This window comes from Lindgomyces ingoldianus (assembly GCF_010093535.1).
Source record: "Lindgomyces ingoldianus strain ATCC 200398 unplaced genomic scaffold BDR25scaffold_8, whole genome shotgun sequence".
Taxonomy (NCBI): domain Eukaryota; kingdom Fungi; phylum Ascomycota; class Dothideomycetes; order Pleosporales; family Lindgomycetaceae; genus Lindgomyces; species Lindgomyces ingoldianus.
Window position 1 is genome coordinate 351,660 of NW_022985169.1, and position 21,019 is coordinate 372,678.

The 21,019-nt window shown below is 47.6% G+C and overlaps 12 protein-coding genes across 12 annotated transcripts; 5 read left to right on the plus strand and 7 right to left on the minus strand.

Annotated features, from left to right (window-relative positions):
* Positions 1 to 375: 375 nt before the first annotated feature.
* BDR25DRAFT_352130 (uncharacterized protein) lies at positions 376 to 1,219 on the minus strand (the record flags this gene model as incomplete). The annotated part of the gene is made up of 6 exons (XM_033694978.1): positions 376 to 459; positions 491 to 538; positions 566 to 704; positions 737 to 834; positions 868 to 1,000; positions 1,074 to 1,219. 6 exons carry the CDS (start codon positions 1,217 to 1,219, stop codon positions 376 to 378), a joined length of 648 nt encoding a protein of 215 aa, XP_033550476.1.
* On the plus strand, positions 1,150 to 2,269 carry BDR25DRAFT_392156 (uncharacterized protein). Its single transcript, XM_033698189.1, has 2 exons — positions 1,150 to 1,394; positions 1,452 to 2,269. The coding sequence occupies exon 2, from the start codon at positions 1,488 to 1,490 to the stop codon at positions 2,025 to 2,027; it is 540 nt and encodes a 179-aa protein (XP_033550477.1). The 5' UTR covers positions 1,150 to 1,394; positions 1,452 to 1,487; the 3' UTR covers positions 2,028 to 2,269.
* Positions 2,270 to 2,370: 101 nt separating this feature from the next.
* Positions 2,371 to 4,109, plus strand: BDR25DRAFT_352132 (uncharacterized protein; the record flags this gene model as incomplete). The annotated part of the gene is made up of 9 exons (XM_033694979.1): positions 2,371 to 2,410; positions 2,485 to 2,546; positions 2,608 to 2,615; positions 2,674 to 2,715; positions 2,763 to 2,871; positions 2,939 to 2,965; positions 3,022 to 3,112; positions 3,172 to 3,980; positions 4,035 to 4,109. 9 exons carry the CDS (start codon positions 2,371 to 2,373, stop codon positions 4,107 to 4,109), a joined length of 1,263 nt encoding a protein of 420 aa, XP_033550478.1.
* Positions 4,110 to 4,146: 37 nt separating this feature from the next.
* BDR25DRAFT_352133 (uncharacterized protein) lies at positions 4,147 to 4,455 on the plus strand (the record flags this gene model as incomplete). Its single annotated transcript, XM_033694980.1, has 3 exons — positions 4,147 to 4,175; positions 4,213 to 4,262; positions 4,322 to 4,455. The coding sequence occupies 3 exons, from the start codon at positions 4,147 to 4,149 to the stop codon at positions 4,453 to 4,455; spliced, it is 213 nt and encodes a 70-aa protein (XP_033550479.1).
* Positions 4,456 to 5,047: 592 nt separating this feature from the next.
* Positions 5,048 to 6,969, plus strand: BDR25DRAFT_301832 (cytochrome P450). The gene is made up of 4 exons (XM_033689659.1): positions 5,048 to 5,155; positions 5,254 to 5,404; positions 5,457 to 5,516; positions 5,567 to 6,969. The coding sequence occupies exons 1-4, from the start codon at positions 5,084 to 5,086 to the stop codon at positions 6,877 to 6,879; spliced, it is 1,596 nt and encodes a 531-aa protein (XP_033550480.1). The 5' UTR covers positions 5,048 to 5,083; the 3' UTR covers positions 6,880 to 6,969.
* Positions 6,970 to 7,334: 365 nt separating this feature from the next.
* On the minus strand, positions 7,335 to 9,753 carry BDR25DRAFT_386472 (uncharacterized protein; the record flags this gene model as incomplete). The annotated part of the gene is made up of 2 exons (XM_033698006.1): positions 7,335 to 7,354; positions 7,401 to 9,753. The coding sequence occupies 2 exons, from the start codon at positions 9,751 to 9,753 to the stop codon at positions 7,335 to 7,337; spliced, it is 2,373 nt and encodes a 790-aa protein (XP_033550481.1).
* Positions 9,754 to 10,351: 598 nt separating this feature from the next.
* Positions 10,352 to 10,888, plus strand: BDR25DRAFT_340969 (uncharacterized protein; the record flags this gene model as incomplete). The annotated part of the gene is made up of 2 exons (XM_033693562.1): positions 10,352 to 10,417; positions 10,466 to 10,888. Exons 1-2 carry the CDS (start codon positions 10,358 to 10,360, stop codon positions 10,886 to 10,888), a joined length of 483 nt encoding a protein of 160 aa, XP_033550482.1. The 5' UTR covers positions 10,352 to 10,357.
* A 458-nt stretch (positions 10,889 to 11,346) lies between these two features.
* Positions 11,347 to 12,537, minus strand: BDR25DRAFT_256447 (uncharacterized protein; the record flags this gene model as incomplete). The annotated part of the gene is made up of 2 exons (XM_033686409.1): positions 11,347 to 12,268; positions 12,388 to 12,537. The coding sequence occupies 2 exons, from the start codon at positions 12,535 to 12,537 to the stop codon at positions 11,351 to 11,353; spliced, it is 1,068 nt and encodes a 355-aa protein (XP_033550483.1). The 3' UTR covers positions 11,347 to 11,350.
* A 2,474-nt stretch (positions 12,538 to 15,011) lies between these two features.
* On the minus strand, positions 15,012 to 16,535 carry BDR25DRAFT_124254 (uncharacterized protein). Its single transcript, XM_033683749.1, has 2 exons — positions 15,739 to 16,535; positions 15,012 to 15,684 (listed from the first exon to the last, which is right to left on the minus strand). Exons 1-2 carry the CDS (start codon positions 16,198 to 16,200, stop codon positions 15,019 to 15,021), a joined length of 1,128 nt encoding a protein of 375 aa, XP_033550484.1. The 5' UTR covers positions 16,201 to 16,535; the 3' UTR covers positions 15,012 to 15,018.
* Positions 16,536 to 17,472, minus strand: BDR25DRAFT_124253 (uncharacterized protein). The gene has a single exon (XM_033683748.1). It carries the CDS (start codon positions 17,397 to 17,399, stop codon positions 16,872 to 16,874), a length of 528 nt encoding a protein of 175 aa, XP_033550485.1. The 5' UTR covers positions 17,400 to 17,472; the 3' UTR covers positions 16,536 to 16,871.
* Positions 17,473 to 17,486: 14 nt separating this feature from the next.
* Positions 17,487 to 18,122, minus strand: BDR25DRAFT_301833 (uncharacterized protein). Its single transcript, XM_033689660.1, has one exon. It carries the CDS (start codon positions 17,848 to 17,850, stop codon positions 17,632 to 17,634), a length of 219 nt encoding a protein of 72 aa, XP_033550486.1. The 5' UTR covers positions 17,851 to 18,122; the 3' UTR covers positions 17,487 to 17,631.
* Positions 18,123 to 19,481: 1,359 nt separating this feature from the next.
* On the minus strand, positions 19,482 to 19,961 carry BDR25DRAFT_311859 (uncharacterized protein; the record flags this gene model as incomplete). The annotated part of the gene is made up of 1 exon (XM_033691264.1): positions 19,482 to 19,961. One exon carries the CDS (start codon positions 19,959 to 19,961, stop codon positions 19,482 to 19,484), a length of 480 nt encoding a protein of 159 aa, XP_033550487.1.
* Between the last annotated feature and the right edge of the window lie 1,058 nt (positions 19,962 to 21,019).

The following is a 21,019-nucleotide window of genomic DNA, read 5'->3' on the forward strand; positions in this document are numbered from 1 at the left end:
TGCTGCAATTTGCTGCAACATGCTGTAAAATGCTGCAATTTGCTGCAACATGCTGCAAAATGCTGCAATTTGCTGCAACATGCTGCAAAATTCTGCAATTTGCTGCAACATGCTGCAAAATGCTGCAAAATGCTGCAAAATGCTGCAATTTGCAGCAACATACTGTTCGAGCTTATTGCTCGTACTATGTAGCAGCTTTCGTCAAACGTTCCTCCTGTCTTGACAGTAGGTGCGCATATCTGACAATTACACAAGTCCCTTAGACAGCTAATAAGAGAAACGCTGGCTACAGGGGCTAGAAACTGCTGGCCCCTAGGCTATACTCTCTTTAAAGTAGCACTATGCATGGTGGTTTGTGCTTCCTCGGTTCTCTCATCACCCCAGCTGAGCTAGCTGAGCTAATGCTGATCCTTTAATCTTCTGGCACCTCCACCTCGACGCTTCACCCTTCACTTCCATCTAAATGAACCATCCACCGGCCACCTCGAACTATCTTCACCCGCTCATCATCTTCTTTGGAATGAATATGTAGCCTCCTCTCAGCCTGATGGTTTCAAAGCCTCACCTCGACGTCATCCATTTGATCTCTCCGCTTCGAAGAGGAATATGTATCCTGTTCGACCCTTAAATTGCGATACCTCAAGCCGGTACGCCGCAGACCGCGGAAAAGTTTCAATACAAATAGGATGCATGAGGCGACCTTGCTGAGCACAGGGCCAATTTCGCACGCGGGGACTTGGCAGGGTAGAAAAAGCAATTATATATCCATCGCGCGTTGCTTGCCCAGGCAGCACTCTCCAACAAAGAGGCTTCTCCGAGCCTTTGAGACTTATACTATCCGAACACCCTGTACGATGCTGCCTAGACGACGAATTTTTGCCTTCTTTTGGAGGACACAAGGCTGAGGCGTAGGAGATTGTTACCCGCCAATAGCGACGCCTCAAAAGTCATTTCGGCGTTTCTTTCTGCCAAAACTTTACTTTCGGTGCTTCCATTTGCGCTGACATATCAATCCAGTTTGTCAAAGGTGGTGAGACTGCCTTGAACGGACTCTGCGCTAAGAGGGAGCGCACTCACTGTTATTTAATATCGTTCCATCCGCCTTTGGCGGGCTGTGTAGCAATTCATTGGTAGTGCATTTCATGAAGTCTTTGATCAGCCTGCATTTTGCAGTGAGGCGTACGGGAGTCGGGTCGCACTCCAGTCGAGAGTCATACATTTGCGCAAGTCATGCGGCTGTAGAGGGCGATGCCTCCGCCTCCATCGCCCTTTGCGGCTCCCCATTCCAGGCTATCTATGTATATCAGTCGTCCCTCCCTAGCATTCTCTAGCTTTGAACACACGCAGACTGTGCAATACTGGGCCAAACCTTCGAGATTGTTGGGAATTATCTGGTAGCTATAAACATTCATCCAGGAGACCTACTTGACACCATAGGCTAAAGGCTACAGTATCAACTCACAGCCCGCTCACGTGCTCTCATCGCCATGCCTTGGTCCAGCCAAGGCCCTCAGCCTTACGGCAACGGAGTCAACTCTAATTATCCTAATTCCGGTTACAACGGCTACGGCTCCTCTGCACCCTACAGCAATAACTCCTATGGCCAACAACCTCAGCCTTGTTACGATCAATACGGCAATCAGATCAACAACAATGCGTACAACGCGCAACCTCCTCGACCTGTATATGACCCACAGCCACCTCGCCCTTCCTATGACTCGCAAAACTCAAGCCAAGCCCTCCTGACTCCTCCTGCTGAACCCCAGCTCCGAAGGAAAAGGAGTAAGAGGGAGATGGTAGGAAAGGCTGCAGATACACTGGGTAAGGCTATGATAGGTGCGGGAGCTTTAGCTACGCCTTTCGCTGTGATCGACCCCTTCGTTACACCTATCGTGGCAGGTAGTGTTATTGCAGCGGGTACCGCACTCCGGACGGTTGTCTACGCCTGCAAGAAGTGCGGTAAAAAGTTTAGGGACTCGGCGGAGACCGTGCCAAGAAGGATAGAGCTTTGTAGCGGTTGTTATTGACAGTTTTGAATTTCCTGTCCGGCTTTGTCATATATTTCGGTTTCTCATTATGTGGGCTGGGACAGTTTACCTCTAGGAGCGAATCTTAGGTCTGATGCGCTTCCTTGACTCACTTCGTTGTCGCTCATCTACTTTAATATCTCGAATACCGGTGATCATAAGCCAATGGAAGCTCCTGCTGCATGTGGGTACCGCAAATTTTCTCATTAGCTGCTTCCTCACCGCCCACTCCTTAACATCACCACCGTTTCTCTCAAAAGATTTAAAAAATCCTTTTGCTCTTTAGTTTATATACAAAATAATTTAAATATTTCCTATCAACCAATCAGAATCAAATGGTGAGATGGCCGAGTTGGTTATGGCGCCAGGGATGTCTCAGTCACGTGATGTTCTGAATCCACAAGCTAATACCTCCCAGGTTAAGGTCGCACCTTAGCAGATTTCCTGGTCACGTAAGTGGCGTGGGTTCGAGTGAGTTCGCTGTCACTGATTTCATACAGTCGTTCTAATTCAGTTCAGGTCCCACTCTCATCAGATTTTTTTTTTTTTTTTGGCTATTGGATATGACTGCCTCGTGCAGGGTATTTTGTTTGTCCGAATTGATCATTCCAGAGAGCTCTAAAGCAGGATCACATCAATACTGAAGGAATTCGCACAACTTCGGCACTGCTAGCCTGATTGAGAAGCGGTGCGGCAGAATCTTTCTAATTGGTTGCGCGGCTGAGAGTCCTTGAGCACGACAAACTTACGCAGCTTTCTTTCTAGCAATAGCATAACAACACAAAAGACGCTCTTGGTTGAGCGGAAATATCTATTGTTCTGTCGTCCTCTGCATCTCCTCGATGTCTCCTTAAAGCTTAATCTCTTGTTGTTGCTTTGATATTGTAAGTTTTTCTAACTTACGCTACTAGTACCTGGGTTCTGCGAATTCCTACGGCGTTCCGACCAGATTCCAGGACGCATCACTCTAAATCGGCAAGGCAATCGGACTTAGTACGCAATTCGCTTGGGTGATTGCAGTGGGAACCACTACAAGCGCGGCAGTCTCGTTGGTTCTCTCACCATCACTGCATCATGGTATCACAGTCTTGGCTTGAAACCCCCCACTCTCCTTTCACAACTCCATCATCCCCACGCCGCTGAGCCACCAATATCTTTTTTCGAATCGAGCTCTTCTGCGCTTCTATAATGCCTTCACTCCTCAACCAAATGGGCATCTTTGCGGGGTTGGACAACATTGAGAGAACGAATAAAGGTGTGACCGCTATGGTGAAGGGTCTCGCCGTGTCGAAGGTGAAGGAAGCCAATATCGAAGCAAAGGTTGCCGACCCCAAAGCAAAACTCCGCCCTGTTCTGCATCCCGCGGTGCATGTCGCAAGACAGAAAATTAAGACACTCAAGGCCTTAAGCCAGTTTAGCTCCACAATCAGCCTCGAGGCTCGAACCTTCTTCTACGCTAATACTTGGTTCAGGGTCGTGCGACGTCACGACAGCTACATACCCTTGTCGGCGAAGTTCCTCTTAGCTATTCGACAGGAAGGCCGTGCATCTCTCACAAAGCTAGAGCTACGTGGCGACGACTTCCGGAGTAAACCACGAACGGTCAAGCAATTCCTTAGCATCCTTACAAAGTGTACCAACTTACGCCAGCTAAAGATGGACATGGACTACGAACAGGTTTTCATCAATCCCCTACCATCTATCCGCGCCCTCCTGAGTGGGACTCAGCCTTTCGGCCCCGGCGACTCCAAGGAATTTCTCGCCGTATTCGCGAGCATGTCAAACCTTGAGTGTCTGTGCTTGCGGGTCGTCCTCGGTAAGAGAGAATGGCCTCTAATGGGCTACTTGATACGCACCGTAACATACCGAGGAAATAACCTTCTGGCAGAAAAGATGAAGTGGGAATTCGAGAGCGCTCTTCCGGATGTCTTCCATAAGCGGAACAAAAAAATTGTGATCGTTGCGATGCCTTTTCTTACGAAGTAAGACGGGAGTCCAGCATTCAAGCAGTCAGATTTTCCTAATCCTAAAGGGGTTATGAAAACCCTCCCGCTTTCTTGCTTGAACCTGGATACCCCATAATTATATGCCCTCTTGGCTCTTCCCCTGGATCCAGTTTATGAGAGCCCAAGGATTTTTCTCATATTTGTAATATAATAAATACCTTCTGTGAAGCTATGTGAAGCACCAGAGGCATGAGGAACTGGATTGAATTCATTGCTAGAGGAGTCCTTTGTAGGAGTCTATATACATGCGAAATAAGTGGGTGAGTCTTGGCAACAGGCCATGGTGAGACTATGGTGACGACGCATCCGATCATGGCGACGACGCATCCGATCATGGTGACGACCCATCCGACCATGATGACGACCCATCCGACTATCGTGTGATTACTGCAAACACCTTCCCATTCACTTCTGTTGTCTAATCCGAAAACTGCGCAATCTTCCCATTCCCATGACCTACAAAATGTTATGCCATGCTGTGGAACATAACTAGAGTGGAGTTTATCTGTTAGTCATCTTGTTAAATTAAAGTATTCGGTTAGTAGGAAGAAGGTATGAATTTTTGAATTCCCTTGATATGTTCTAAGTTAGGTCATTGCGAAGATGCTGTACAACCGCATCACCCTTGGAAATTCCTTAAAAGCGGCTATCTACAGCATGTTACTACATAACTTGGATCGTGACCAGGGTAGAGTCTAGCTATTGAATCTCTTGCTGGCACTGGGGAGAAGGCTAACAGAGTGCAAATTCCTCTCCTGGGTTACCCCCATCATGTTTACGAGCGCTGTTCTGGGCCATCGTATCCACCTAATCCAGATCTTTTGAAAGCGCGCAGCTTCCCCACATTCGGCTTCAGCTGTCGGAAATTCTATTGCTAGCCCCACCAGGGTGATGTCGGGAACGGGGCTTACGCCAAGGCGCCTTGAAGACCTCTTTCGGTAAACGCTGACACGACATCAACTTTATCGGAAGCTTATAGATTGAAGACTGTAAAGTCCTTACGTCTTGTGGCCACAGCTTCGTCTTTGATTCTCACTTCACAACGGCACAATGGAAGGTGTGGTAACATCAGGATTGTTCTCTCAGCTCGTGAAGCTCTGCTTCTATCTATTGGCACTTCGGGTATGTATCGGCTATTTCTTCTAATGATTTGTCTTCTTTTCGTGGAATAGCTATCGTAGGCCTACTTCGTTACATAACACGCTAACTCTCCGGAGCAGGGTCTAGTTGTATATACATACCGATGGCTTATAAGCCCTCTCTCGCACATCCCCGGGCCTTTCCCGGCAAAGTTCAGTGATTGGTATGGCGCATACTACAGCGCCCTGGGTAGCCTCCATCTGCGGACTCTCGAAGCCCATGAGCGCTATGGTCTGAATCCTCCGACCTCGAGAATAAGATTGCATGGCTTACATATTCGTAGGCTCTGTTGTTCGAATCGGACCCAATAAAATCTCTTTCAACACTATTAGCGCGTTGCACAGTAAGTCTAATTTCGAAAGCGGAGCCTGTTTTCAATTTAACATTTAACAGCAATATACTCTGCTAGAACTCTGCAGAAAACCGAAGGCTATGTGGCCATGCTTCCATCCCCACGGGTGTATAACGTTCACAACGTAATTGACAAAGACGTCCACCGATTCAAACGGAAGATTATAAACCAAGGACTCTCCGAGCAAAGGATGCGTGACTTCGAACCTGCCATGAATAATCAAATAGACATATTCATCCAGAACATCAGGAGAGCCTGCAAGGAGTCGGAAGATGAGTGGTCGGAACCCATAAACATGACTACTCCCTGCAAATACCTGGGTTACGATATCATGGGACAGTTTGGATTCGGGCAATCATTCCAGCTGCAGATCAAGCCAGATAACCGCTTCTTAGTCGAGTCGATCAATCTTTCTGCAATTCTCCTAGGTGTTTATTTTCAGTTCGCCGATTTGGTGAAAGCGCGGCTACATGTCGTCTTTGCATCCCGCGCCTTGAAACTCCGGAAGGAATTGCAAGCGTTGATGGAAAGGATCGTCTCTGAGCGAGTCACGGCTGAGAAACATTCACAGCATGACCTTTTCTCCTTTGTCATCGATGCCAAAGATCCGGAGTCAGGCCGAGGATTTTCATTCACAGAGCTTTGGGCTGAGGGAAGGCTGCTTTTGATTGCCGGCTCTGATACATCATCCACTACCATTACGTCCTTATTTTTCTATTTATCGAGGTATCCAGAGTGCTACAAGAAGCTGGCATCTGAGATTCGTGGTTCATTCGACCATGCGAGCGACATCCACTCTAGTATGCAAATGGTGGAGTGTATTTACCTTCGAGCATGCATAGACGAAACGCTACGTATGTCCCCACCTGTGGGTGGTACCATGTGGCGAAAAGCTTGCCCAGGAAGCGGGGGAATAGTCATTGATGGCCAATGTATCCCCGAAGGCGTCGAATTAGGTTGCTCGGCGTACGCACTCCACCACAACGAGGAATATTTCCCGGATTCCTTTACATTCAAGCCAGAGCGATGGATCGTATCTACAGATACTTCGAAAGAAAGCGTAGATCTAGCAAGGCGAGCTTTTGCACCTTTCTCATTAGGAACGAGAGGCTGTGCAGGAAGAACGATGGCGTATATGGAGACGAGCAATGTGATCGCGAAGACGATATGGTACTTCGATTTCACTGTGGCAGGCGGTCATTTTGGTACGATTGGCGAGGGGAGTTCCGACGGGCCAGAGGGGAGGAAGCGAATGAAGGAGTTCCAGCTTGAGGATCATTTTACGAGTACTCATGAGGGACCGTATCTGCAATTCAAGCTCCGCAAGGAAGTCGCGGATCAGCTACCAAGATAATAACTTGGTCAACATCTAAGGTTGGGAAATGTAAGGCATTTCGTGCTTGCATTCTATGTTGGACTAAGCAGAAATACAGATGATTCTGGACAGCTACGCGCTCGATCCCACTAAAATTCCTGAGAACTTGTTAGTAAAGCTGATGAAAAGAGACAATCAGCATACCTAAACCAGAAAATACCGTCCAAACTGTTGTGATTACGCCCCATTTTGGCGGGCAATATCTGCAGACGAACTTGAGCTTCAGCTCATTCAGATCGGGGGAAGAACTTACGTGTCTCCTGCAACCTGTATGAATCCAGCCCACCAGATCCACTGACAGATCCACCCAAGTAGCAGCGCGAAGAACGTAATAAAGCTAATTTGGGGAAGGCGTTTCAATTCCAGCTTCTCCTGGCGGTCGATTTGAGATCTCCATCCCGCTTCTACTTTGATCCACTCCCTTTCTTGGTTGGTTATCTCTTGGTGCAAAATCCTGAGTATGTTTCTTTTCACGCCTAGATCGTCCGCGACGATCTTACTCCGTCTCCACCGTGAAGCTATTCCTCCACTTGTATTCTCCTGTCCACAGTCTCCAACTAGATGAGAGATATCTTGCACAATTGCAGCGTAGTCTGAAGGTCTGTCTTCCTGAAGCTGCTGAATCCGCCACGCTTCGTCATTGCCGAGTGATCTTATCAAAGGCGCCCTCCCCATCGCTTCTTTCTGATACCGAGGAAAATCTCGAGGAAGTTGCTGCATAAGTGATGATGATTGGGCGTGTGCCTGAGCTTGCTCTATCAAGAATTCGATTTCGCAGTCCAAAAATGCCAGCTGTTTCGTCCACTCTCCCAACTCCCGAGACGCATTTTCCCACCGTCTCTCTATTTGATTGAGCTGTAGGCAAATAGAGCTAGCGCAAATTTTAACCGCAGCAGCATTCTCTTGTGCTTTCCGTTCGCGAGCTGTAGGTATAGAATTAGCACTCTCAGTTAAGGTTGATTCTGCATTCTCCGCAACCACCGCTCGGATATACATTTCGCTCGATTCATGTTGCCGTCGTCGCATTCTGTCATTTTGTCTACTCGCCGCGCGCAGGGCCAAAGAGTGCCTATTCAAGTAGCCATGTAGCTGCTCCCATTCTTTGGCAAGGGAAGACCACTGGTTGGCGATGGTCTGAACCGACGTGCAGTGTAGTTGTGGAAAGTTCGTGCTCAAATCGGTGTCCGTCATTTTGAGTTTCACAGCTGATACCGCCTTTGTGCAAGACTTCTTTCCTGACCGAGCCTTTCGTTTGGGGCGAAGTTGACTGATGGTGGAAATTCGATCGTTAATACCAGCAACAGACCAAAGGAGAGGTAGAAAGCCCACCACAGCGAAAATAAGCCAGACTAAAGGACCTCGATACATGAGTAAAGCGGCGTCCCGAAAGGGGAATCCCTGAAAAGCCTTCGTGTTTGTGTAAACCTTGTGTGTTTTGCGTCCATAGTCAACAACACGTCCCATGGTATAAGCTCCCAGGACTTGTAGTCCGAATTCGGTTGCGAGTGTAGAGGCAACGCAGCTAAAGTACATCTGCTTTTCTGCTTGAAATGGAAGAGCGAGAATTATGGACCAGGCAAACCGGGGCCGCGAACACCACAATAGGAACAGTTCCCTGGTATTCGTGTCAGAGTACCCTGGAACTCTGCGAACAAGAACAGCGTTGATCAAGTTACTAGCAATGTTGAGGATGATCATTATGGGTGCAGTGAAAAGAAACCCACGCGAATGAGGGTTGCCGAAGAAACTGCAGGTAATTTTCTTGAGCACTGTACGTCGCCCAAAAAGGGGAACTAGTAGTGCAACTATGACGTTGTTGATTGCGAAAGCCCCCAACTTCTTGGATGCGGACGGGCATTGATAGCCTGGCTTCGGAACGGTATAGTAACTTCCACTGCATAGATCGGTTTTCTGAGTGCCCGGTCGCAGCTCCCATCTGAATGGTGTGACATTGAAGTATTGGATGCCAAGTTGCTCTTTCCATTCAGTAGACAAGATGTCACTTCCACCGTAGTGCTCACAGGTTGCCTGTACCCAGTCCCCCAGCGCCGATCTCTCCCATGGGCCAATGCTGTTGTCTCGAAGGACAAGCTGCCGTGGGTCAAAGAGATTCTGATTCATGCCTGGAGGCCGGCATAAGCATTCCATGTCGATTCCAAAAGAAGTATAGCATCCGAACGCACTGCCCGGGCAGCCTGGTATCCAATTTCGTGTGCAATTAGTCACTGCTGAGTTGAGAAATGACATCCATGGACTTGCATCCAGGCAAGTTGGCCAGAAGAAGCTTTGAACCGTTGAATCGTTCTTATCGTCCTTAATCTTGGTAATAGCCAGGCTGTTCTTCCAGTCCACTGGCATGCCAAACCCACAATATCTAGTGCATGTCCGATTGACCCATTGAAGAAGGTCGTTATTTTCCTCGAGTTCTGAACAGCTGCTCTCACAAGAATTGTGGATGTCTGTAAAGGAAGCGGTGCAAAATTTCGATCGATCTAGGACCAGGTCGGTATCACCCAAAGACAGGTTGGCTTTAATTTCGGAGGACAATTTTTTCGTATCCAGCACGGAATCAAACCAGCGAGTGGAAAAGGCTTTGCATGCTTCTTCTGCCTTCTCTTCCATGCAAATAGGAGGCTCTGCGCCATCCATCCAGTTGTTCTGGGAGCTGTTGGACCTGGAGTGTCCAACGAGAGGGTATAGCTCAGCGGCCGTGTTTTTGCAACCTACTAAGGATCTTCGGGGAATCTCAGTATGGTTGTTTTGCGGTTGAGCTTGGCGGAGGTCTCTGGCGGTTGCAGAAAAGGACAGTAAGAATACTACCGCAACGATGGTAGGACATCGCTTAGGGTCCATTACAATCCTGAGGATCTCAGTTGAACCGCATCAGATTGTCGTAATCGAAAGAGTGCTGAGTGGAACGCGAATAGACTTAAAGCATGGCAGCTTTGGTCTAGGTGCACGCCTAGAGAAACTGACCACTCTAGCTGAGGGCCAAGGTGTCAGTGATGATTAATTTAATATGGCATGCTAAAAAAAAAGAGTCGGTTTTGTAAAGATGTCGAATCTGAATCCCTGAAACTTTATTCTTTGAGGGCGCTGACCCTAAGGTTGAACTTAAGCCCTTCGTTAAGTTTCCGACGCTGCAGCCGGAGCAATCGGTTTGTGATGTTGCTGCAGCATACACAATCCTCAAAAAGCACCCAACCACGGTGACCCATTTTCGCTAGGCGAAACGCCACATCCAAGGCACGGCACCTCAATTAGGAACATATATCCTTCAGCGGATGTATCTTGCGAGGTAGAATTTCACACCATAAGGGCGTAATCCTCGCCCACGAATTTATCTAAGCTAGGGCTCTTTTAAGAGCGTTGGTAAGTCGCCCGCTTGCGCACAAACATTTTCGAAGTATCCTCAACCTCGGAGGACTTCGCAACGGTTCTGCTTAAAGATATCAGGATGACATCTACGCTAGTAGCAAATGGACCACTTGAGCTAAGAGACGTAACGGGTCCATATGTAGGTCTCCTTGAAAGCTTGAGGATGAGTCCGCTCACCCTTCGAAAGGCTTCGGCAGTCTCCAGCGGGATAGCCACATACATAACTCACCTCACAGCGCAACCCCAGCACACTTCTGTGCTAAACCTCTTAGCCACTGGAGTCGATCCTCGCGTCCTCTCGTCTATTGCTGGGGATCCATCTGCATTGATTGTGGCAACAACGACACCAGCGTGGTTCGACAAGCTTCCGCCGGCAGCTCAGAGCTATTTCAAGAGTGTTGGAGCAGCGGAGGCCAGCATTTCCGAGAGCATCGTCAGCTCCTTATCATCCATGTCGGAAGCTGCGGGGAAGGCAACTGGGGCTCCAACTTTCCGCCCTGTTGCCTCTGTGGGGAGGAAAGAACGTGAGGTTGGGATATCGTTTGGAAGTGGAAGCGTGCGTTATGGAGCTCTGTGCTTCGTCTCCCTCGTTTTCTTGTTGGTCTTGTAGCATACTTTCAACATAAGGCTGTGTTAAAATGTATGCTACTCATTCGAATACAAAACCCTGAAGATCTGATTACGTTCATGAGGAACGGCGCACCTCGGTCGCCCCATTTTGCACATTAGAATGATAGCTGGGGATAACGGAGCAGATAGCGAGTATTCGTTGGTTAGGAGTTTCGGAGGATACAAGACTGATCTTCTGCTCATGCATAGCTGGAACATGAGAGTCAATTACCGCAAATTTCGTTTGGCCTCATGCTTGGAGATATGCAGCGTCACGGGAAGGCTCAAAGTACCAATCGCAAGGTTCCGAAGAGTGCATCTCGATACATTCCTTGAGAGATATAATACAAATAGATTTGTCGGCTTCCAGGCCTATTGAAAGAAGTGAGAAGCCATTAAAATGGTAAGTCTTGTTGCTCATTTATGTATCATACTTTTGTTGGTCCTTGAGTGAGTCTTCCATCTATAATTTCGTCCCAGGTTTAAATCTAATCAGACCGTCTTGTATTGTGCTGGCAATGTGTATTCCTCTTTCGTAATCCCAAAGGCGACTCATATGCAGTCCCCTTCCGCCTCCTGCTCTTGTCACCCACGACTCTTGCACAAACCACTTCCGTCCGTCCTTATCTCCATCCGAGTGGCCTTCTAGATTGCATACGGAGAGTGAGTCTTCATCGAATAGTGTCGGGTCAGCGTTTGGATGGTTGATATGAGGCTCCGGCGGGAGAACGAGGTCTTTAATTCCCACGTGGAAAATCACGGTGTGTGAAAGGGAAGCCATTCGAGTGTATTCTTTGCCGAGAGACAGGTGATTAGGAATAATAAAGAGGGAATTTCGGTCTGAGGCATACAGATGTGCGCATGCGTGAAGATTTGCTTCTCTTGTTGGGGAAGCTGCTGACTTCGAGCTAGATTCTAGCGGGTACGGAGCGGTCGGTAACGGCAAAGAACCTCGAAGGGAATAGAATGTGAGTTGTCTCCGATCAATCGTTGTACGCGTATAGTTATACTTTCTCATATCTACTTTACGAAGATGCAGGCCTGGTATCGGATTGAAATGGTCCGGATGTTCTCTCAGAAATGTCTCACGAAACCATTCAGAGTCCTGACTTGGTGCAGCAGGATGCTCTATTGGTTCGCCTTCCTTGCCTTCAACCACGTCACGAAACCTCTCTTTTAAGTTAACTTTATCTTGGTACTCGAACGGTGACCCTTCCTCGCGTTTGAAGGAGCATGTGCATGTGAACATAGTGCCTTTTTCTGCAGCTTGAATGACTGTTACGGAACGCGTGCAGTAGTTGTAGCCATCCCTTACGTTGTGGACGGTGTAGACGAAATGCTCGTTTGGTCTGCCGCCTAGTATAAACCAGCCAGTGATGTTCTATAGTATCAATTAACCAGGTTCATAGATCGTTATGACCATGGCTAGGTGGAGCTTACATGAATCAAGAAACCCTCATCGACGGTCTGCGCTGCTGCCCATGCTGCTTGCGCGTAAACATGGCCGCCGTAAGTCCCGTTTTCTCCTCCCGTGGGCGAGTATGCCTTTACTATAGATCGGAATGTACAATCATCGATTCTTTCTAGCTGCAAGACCTTGTCAAAGGGAAGAACGCGACCATGCTCATCAAAGTAGGGCCGAGGTGTCATTATGTCATAGAAGGGATGTAGAAAGAAGAAGAAAGCAATTTCAGTTTTCTTCGAGGTGGATTTGACAGATGCATGATGGCCGAATAGCGAGCCGTGGGTGGGATGTTAAGCAGAACGGGAAATTACCTCGGTACTTGGCACGGGCGGGGTTTCTACATTCGACAAGATACTGACTCAGTCTTCAACCTCATTTATCCACTGGGTCATGAATAGTATGTGGATTTCCCTTCGGAATATTGACAGCAATTCCGTGCTGGTACAGCAGAAGTAACTCCAAGGGTGATGTTTATTTCGATTATTTTCTTGTTTTTAAACACCTCTCATTAGGCAGCGACTTGGCGTCGACTTTGGGCTTGACATGCCAACTACTGGGACATCTTTTCTTTCATTAAATCTCACCGTTAGCTCGCTGCACTGTATCGGTTGTGTTGGTTCAAACAATCTGTACTGCGATTCCTATATGCGTGTGTATAGTGCTCATGATGTTTCCCGTGCACGGTGTTGAGAAGTAGGGTTCGAATGGTTCCTACGAATACCTCCTTTAAGCACTGAAAGTGCGGCAGGCTCACCACAAACAAGGCTTCGCAGCAGAACCTAGTACTCCGAACAAGGGATCTTCTTTCAGGGCGGTCCATGAGCGCAAGGTCATGGATCTTTACGGAGCGGAAGATCTCAGACTAGATGCGCACATCACAGCACAATTATCGGGGAAGTCGATGCCCTTTTCCGCACTCGCCGATCAACACGTTTTCAAAGGAAACAATTAACGTGCACCCACGCATAACGGGACAACTGCTGTGACGGAACAAATCATAGGTAATTTTACTTTAAAGCGATAGAAACTTATCCCTACGTCCTAAATTTAACTATACTTAACTTATGTTAGACTCTAAGACTATTTCTTGAGTGCTATTATGCTGCTTACTAAAAAGTTACGCTTGCGTTAAAGTGCAACTGCATAATTTGCAAAGAGTCTCCTGTTAAGTGAAAACTAGCCTTCTGCGCTAGAATATTATAATCAAGCTTGCATTACTTTTGTAACCCTTAAGTGTCTCTTTTAAATCTAGAGAACTCTACAGCACTATTAAGAAGTAATAATTAGCTATAAGGCTGCAAGGCGCTCTTAATTTATGCAGGCACATTGCTCCGAGCTGTAAATAGAGAAAGGGAAGAAGCGCACGACTTATGATTGTACACTGATGACACGGTTTGCGGGTCGATATATGTGCTTCCCCTAATAACTCCCCGTGGAGGAGGGTGCAAGATGCGGCTTCACGGTAATTTATTCTCCAGTGAGGCCTTTGGAGAGGCTTATAGGTGTAATCAGGTTGTACGATCATTGGGAGAGTTTACGGTCGTTTCCTCTTGGTGAAAGGGAGAGGATTTGCGTAGAGGCAAAGAGGAAAAAGAGAAGCAGACGGAGACAGGGCTAGCAGAGTTGAAGAAATTGTACCGACGCTAGGGCAGTTCATTATCACTAAGAGGCAGAGAACCCTAGGAAGACAAAGGCACTGAAGACGTCGCTGGGGTGAGGCTGCCAAAGAAGACAAGGGTAACTCAACCCAACCTCAATCCGTTTCACCCTAATCAACGAAGATCTGGCGAGGCGAGTACTTGCCGTAAGCTGGATTGAACGAAAGCGAATTCCAACCCCATGGCATTCAGCCTTCGACAGTGCGTCCTGCCTGCCCTTATGCAAAATATTTGCATTAGCGCCTTGCAGGTCTGACCGAGGTGAACTATGTCTTTGGACGTGGAATTGAGAACAATCTTCTCTAATATGCCATATTAGGTGATAGCCAAGAGGCAGCGCCCTCGGTTCAGCCATCGGCATCAGCTTCCGGCATCAGAACGTAGACATTCTTATTTTCGCCCAGCTCCTTCCCTTAAAGCGCGATTTCCACGTGTGTAGGATTGCGAGCCTCGCCACGCTAGGTTGCCTCCACTATTAGAGGGCCATCCAGCGACATCGAACTATCCAAATCGAGGAGGGCCATGGTTAGCGTTTGAGATCCAAGATCCATAGTAGAAGAAATGAAATGGTGGATGAAATACGAGTTCCTAAATTCGGAGACCCATTCTCCTGCTCTTTCGTTGACAAGGCCAGTCGTATGGGGCAATATTGGACGAATAGATGAGGCTTCAGGAGCCCTTTGCACTCACAATACGCAAGAAAATTGAGGTCTAAGGTTACATTGTACATTTTTTGTTGCATGACTACTTGCCTCAAGAGAACTTAGAGGCTCAAAAAAGGACAAGGACTAGACGAAAATCTGAGTCGGGAAGGGAAAAAAAAATGAACGCGCTATTCTACATTGTAAGGTACAGAAGGGGAGAGAACTTGCTTCTACCAGTCCCAAAATCCACGCCTAAGTACGCCGGATCTGAATTCATTGCTCTCAGGAGGCGTGGATATCCATATATAGTATCCATAATCCATCGTGTTCGTCGTCAGTTATCATGTTAGAGTCATCGATAGATTCAAGCCTTAGTTGCCCCATCCTGGCGCTCTACGATATTTGCCCCCACTTCCCCCCAGCACCAGAGGCATAGAACGCGGGGTTCTCCGTCTATATTTCCGCCACACGTGCATTTCTTTAGGTATACGGACGCATAATCAGCGGAATGGTATACTTTGAGACCATGCGGAAACGTCTTGATAAATCGTTCCTCGCGCTGGTAGCACTTCAAACACAACCAACGATCGAGGAAACGAGATCGGAATGTGCAACAGCACGGCTTGGGGGGAACGTATTCATCTGGGAGGTGGTGCTCGAAGCATTCTTTGCACAATATTCGCTTTCGTCGTTCAGAAAGTTCCCAGAAAGCCTGAATAACGGCGGAGGGATGTGGTGAGTCTGAAGAATCGGTGCCTTTTAACTCTCCTTTTCCCAAATTCGTGTCGATGATGTCGTCGATTAGTTCAATGCCTGAGAAAGCCCCAGAGTCTAAGGGCGAATCCAAAAACCCCTCGTCATGATGTGGCAAACTGGTGGAGGACGTCCAAGACCCTGTTTCGCCAAGGTGTTCAGGGCTGAGGATCGACATCTCGTGCTCGCTGAGAAGAACATGGCCACTGTAATTTGGTAATTCATCCTCTTCATCTGCAGGTTGGTAGCAGTTCTGGTAGACGCAATGCGTTCGACACTATGCCAAGCTCAGCTAATCATTTTATAAATTTAGGCATAGTCTAGATATTACCTCCTGACAAGTTTTAACGCCACATGAGATGCATGGATGAGACGCGACGGGCCAATTCTTCTCGTCCGTACCACACCTAGTGTTCTCCAGACAGTCAAAGTCATGAAAGAACCTTGACTTTTGGTGAAAGGTTCGGCGAATTCGAACACCCGAGCCATCGCACGATGCCTTCTTCAAGAGGTTAAATGTGCTTTCGCGACTGCGTAACATTGCTTGGTGAGCGGCTCGTGACGTGGACGCCAATGATAAGAGATCCTTAGCAAACAAGTGAGCAGCTAAGCATTCGAGGGTACTGTATTGTGTTAGGAGATGAAGGAGCTGAGGAGTTTCGTTTGGTTGGTTGCCGGCTGTCTCGGAATTTGTGTTGATAGGACTTGCTGGGTACATGGCCAGTTTCCTTTCCGGGGATAACTCAGGTTGAGAGCCATCTGAGTCCCCGCAAAGGCTTCTCCTTCGCTTCATTGTGTCGATTTGATATCCACCACCCACTTTTTTTTAGTCCTCGAGCCCCTCTAGCGGGGTCAAGTCCAATGAGGCAGGAGGGAACAAAGGGCAGCCTAGACAATATGGAAGTCTGACCCTGACGGTTGTGTAGACGATTGTGTATATAGGTAAGGACTCTTTGCAAATGTCAACTAGAGTGATGCTGTTGCCGGAGACGATGGAATTGTAGTGATGGTGGACCTGAGTGATAACCAAGCCTAACCAACCCAGAAAGGAAACGCTCGAATGCAGATTAACCATTGGAGTCCTTCACTCAGGCTCAGTGTATTCGAGTGATGCTAGCGCGCTAATTTGCAAAACATGGTATCATGTTTTCGTGGGGTCTGGGGACAGTAAAGAAGATAGCGGTGAATAGATAGCACTGAGTGACGATCTTCTATTCCTACCCTCGAACGACCTGAGCCAAAATGAGGGATTTAAAGGTAGGAGATTGGATGCATCTCAGAGCTGTTCAAAATGGGCTACTTCAAAGAGCGACAAAATAGAAGGTTTTGTTTTACTTCTAGAAGTACATCTATCGTGTATGCTGACACTGCTGGAACTGAAAGCGATGGAATCCGAGTGATGGTAATGGGTGGGAGTATGCACACATGGAAAGAGATTTTTTACCACTCACCCGGCTGAGGATGTTACCAAGTGGCGCTCACGAATCTAAGCCGCCTGACTAAGAGCACTTTGTGCGAAGCTGAGATCTGGATCCATGTTGGGGAAACCCCAATGCGCCGTGAATCTTCGGGTAGACTCGGAGGAGACAGCCTCGTGATCCGAGGAAGATCGGTGAGACGGCAGCTCGAACGGCTGCGCAGCTGGGAATGCACTAGTGCGATTTTTTTATGCTCCTCAAAGACGATGTCTCGACGTTCGTGACGATTCGAGGGGCGGAGCGACGATGACTCTGTCTTTTTTTCGTCGGAGAGTTTCTCGGTGTGGTTCAGATTAACTCGCTTAGTCATGTCCGGCAAGGACCTCGGCTTCACACTCCACCCCTGCACTTCGGACGTGGTGCCATGCAATGTCATTCGATACTTCACCGACGACAGGACGAGTTGCTCCCACAGCGTGTAACTTCTTTCGAGATGGTAAAAGCCATCTGGCAGCTTCGAGAGAACATTGCGTGCGAGCTGCTCGATGTCCTCAGCCCTGTGGTCCGAAAACATTAGAGTTCAACTGGAGGATGGTAATACGGAACTCCGTGGTCTAGTCATCGTATTTATGGACTTTACTACAAAATAGGAGGCTTAATAGCAAGAGCTAAAAAGTTCGCGCCCCAAACTTGCGGGCCCCCAAACTGACTCACGTCCTTCCTTGCAACCACAACCCGCACTCAAATTATTGTCGCCACAAGTTTAACTACCTCAGTTCAGAGACCGCTCCAATCTTCACATCTCCCTACTCCTTCTCCGGTATATCATAACAGCAACCAATATCCTGGACATTGTAGAACGTGCAGTCGCGCTGGACGTAAAACCCACCCAACTTGTAGCAAGAATCCTTCGTATAGCAGCGGCCTGATGGTGTGGACCGGCCGCATGGCGCTGGATAAGGGTCCGCTGGGATGGCACCGCCTAACACGAATGGTAGGATAGCGGTGATGAGGAGGAGCTTCATAATTGTGGATGTGGCTGCGTGGAAGAACAGCAAAGCGCGCGCTGAAGAGACGACGTTCGATAGGATGCAGCAAGGGATTCTAATGTCCTTAGATTACCTGCGAGGGATGCGAGAGGGACCTGATCGCCTTGGTAATGGAAGTTGCTCAAGAAAGAGACGGTTGGTTTGAAGAGCTTTCGTGTGATGAGTATGAGGATATGAGTTTAGAATTAGGCAGAACTGAGAACGTTGGCCGTGATTTCAGGTGGATGCGATTGAGGTCTTGATCTTCTCAGCCATGAACTTCTAGTTTATATATCCAGGATTTCTCGTATCGAACTCTGCATCGATAGCATTCATTCTCTCCTCCTTCCACACTAAGTACCGTAGCCAATCTCTAAACATCGCTCAAATTCCCAACCGGCGGATCTATTCTACCTAAACGTCCAATCATTGAGCCTCCACGCGAATAATTCAGTATGTAGATGCTCGTATTCACAACAACAATTTTCTGCCGTTGATACAAGCTTTGGTTAATAGCCACTGTCGGCTTCGCAAATCGCATCTCCACATTAAATGCAATATATACAGATAGCTATGACATCATTAAGTGCAGGAATGCAATATCGGGTTCCTGGAATGACGATGGAGATCAGGCGGCTTGTCGATAAACCTGTTCGTCGTCTTTCTTCCATATTAGACGACCTCGTATTACCTAGTCACGTGAGATGTTCTGGAACGACACCCTGAATGGCAAGCATTTGCTTGAGTTGCGTGGTGTGAGATTTGAGTTGTACATGGCTTTGAGTTTTTGAAGGATATCGATAGTACTAGGTTAATATTTGCAGCTAGTTTCTTTGGGTTTTTGAAAGTCCCGCTTCAATTATGTGTGATTTGTCAGAAAACCACAACAGTAGAGGGAGAAGGGCTTCAGGCTTCAACCACATTAGGATGGGGGTACAGAGCAGGTAAAATCAAGACTTTTGGAATGATATACTATGTTCAGATGAAAATTGGAGAGGAAAAACATAAAAGAATAGAAAGTTCGATAAAAGCTTTACGAACTAGGTAATAGCGCGAGGAAAGCTACTAAATAGAAAGAAAACATTAAACGTAACGCAAAGAAAAATGATTAGGAAAGAACACCGAGAAATATTTATCCATGTACTTTTCGTCCTTCTCATTGTCAATGGATAGCATCGATGACACAACCATCGGTCGAGATAGTGTTTCTTAAATGTGCAGTGACAATAGAACTTTCCTGGTTCTTTCCCATTCCTAGTGGTGATGGCGGCTTCTTTCATTCCCGGTCCATTGTTGTGAAAGCACTCTACGCACATGTAGCGCTGACGAAGATTGGCTTCCAGTAGCCATGCGCGTAGATAGACTCGTCTGAGGGAATCTATTCCCAAATCGGTCGATATTATGTCCTCCGTGTCCGGTTGATCACCACTGACTTCGAAATCGCGAATGTCGTCCACTGCCTTGCACACAGCTCCTTTATCATGCAGATCAGGTGCAGAACCATATATATAAGTCGGCCGCGGATCTATGGATACCGTATCGTCGAGATCAAGGAATACATTTACAGCACAATATGCGTGCAGCCGAGATGGGTGATCGTAAAAGTCGGCGCGGTAGAGGCAATAGATTCAGAAATTGTCGCATACCATACTCTTGCAAGATACACAAAGCTTTGAATCCATGCTCTCATTTGGATCCCCGCCACAAACAGCAGCGATAGAAGGATCATACACGAGATTACCGATGGAGACCTCGCAGTAGATATCCTGTTTCCGATAACGTACCCCGAAGCCGCAGCAGCGGTTCCGGTCAGTGAGATTCTGCCAGCGTTCATCTGTCTTACGAATCGATCTCCAAGCAGTCTTTGACGCCCAGGCTATGCGAAACAGATCAATCGAAGTTGAATGACGAGCGATCCGCTGGAGGATATCATATTGGGTGAGGCAGAATTCAAGCTTTGAGCTCATGGGCTTATGCGTTGCAGGGGCTACTTCTTCGTTCGCCTTTTCGCCGATTTTGAATCTGTGGACGCTGGACATGGCGTCAGGCTCCTCTCGTCGCCGCTTTTTTGCTGGTTCTGGTGAGCCACTAGATAGCCGCTTCCCCATCATTAATTACGACAAGCGAGTAATTCCATTGCGACATGTGTTTTAAAGAAGTCTTCCTGAGGAGGAGTGAAGACAGGTTAGGTGAGTGAGGGGTAGGAGAGCTGTAGAGTGAAGGGGGACAGAATCTTAGCTAGAGCGAGGTGGTGGGCTTATGTTCTTCTGTTAAGATACAGAGACACAGGAGGGAGTGAAAGGATATCGCCAGACATTGTCCGGGCTCAAGCGATTCTCAAGCTAACCATAACAGGATACACCTTACCTACAGCGTAAATCCTTTCTTTCGATGCTATTTGAGATTTCTTCTTACTACTTCCTTAATTTTAATACAAACCTGTATTCTGCACTGGTTGCCTGTGGCAACCTTTGCAATGAGGTCTCTAATTGAGCAGTCCGCCCAGGGCTTCGCCTACTAGTAGCACTAAGTATAGAGGCAGCCAGCTAGGCTATTAGGAATCGGACGGTATTCCCAGGCTTACTGACTTGTAAACCCAGTATACCTTCGACGAACTCATCATTAGTATCGACCTGTGGGTGACCCCTCCTTCTCCAACAGATGCCAATCTTTTTCCCTTCATGACAATCCTCGTCCAGAACATCTTCCATTCCAATCGAGATGAAACCCAATGTTACAAATTCTCTTAATTTCAATATCTTAACTCCCTATAAATCTCCCCTACTCGCCACGAGCAGAAAGGCATAGATTGTCGACGCCTTGAAAGTTGGCTCCCCACGCACAGTTGTCCGGAGTCCCCACAAGCAGGTACAGAGGGCTCTCAATGCAGATTTTCAGGTAGTTGTAGAACTCCCTCTCCGGGCACTCTTGAATGTGGTATAGCATACACAGCCATCCATCGAGGGATGTATTGAGCAATCCTTGCACATTAATGGCCGCCGCATGTAGGAAAGCGAATGTATGAACTGGGCCCCAGAGCATCACCGATTGATCTCTGGCCCTTAACCTATACAATCGCTCCTACGAGCAGTTCGTAATTTAAATCTACTCTCATTCAATACTGTCTACGATGGAATGGGCCCTCCATTCTAGGACCCCCAGCCTC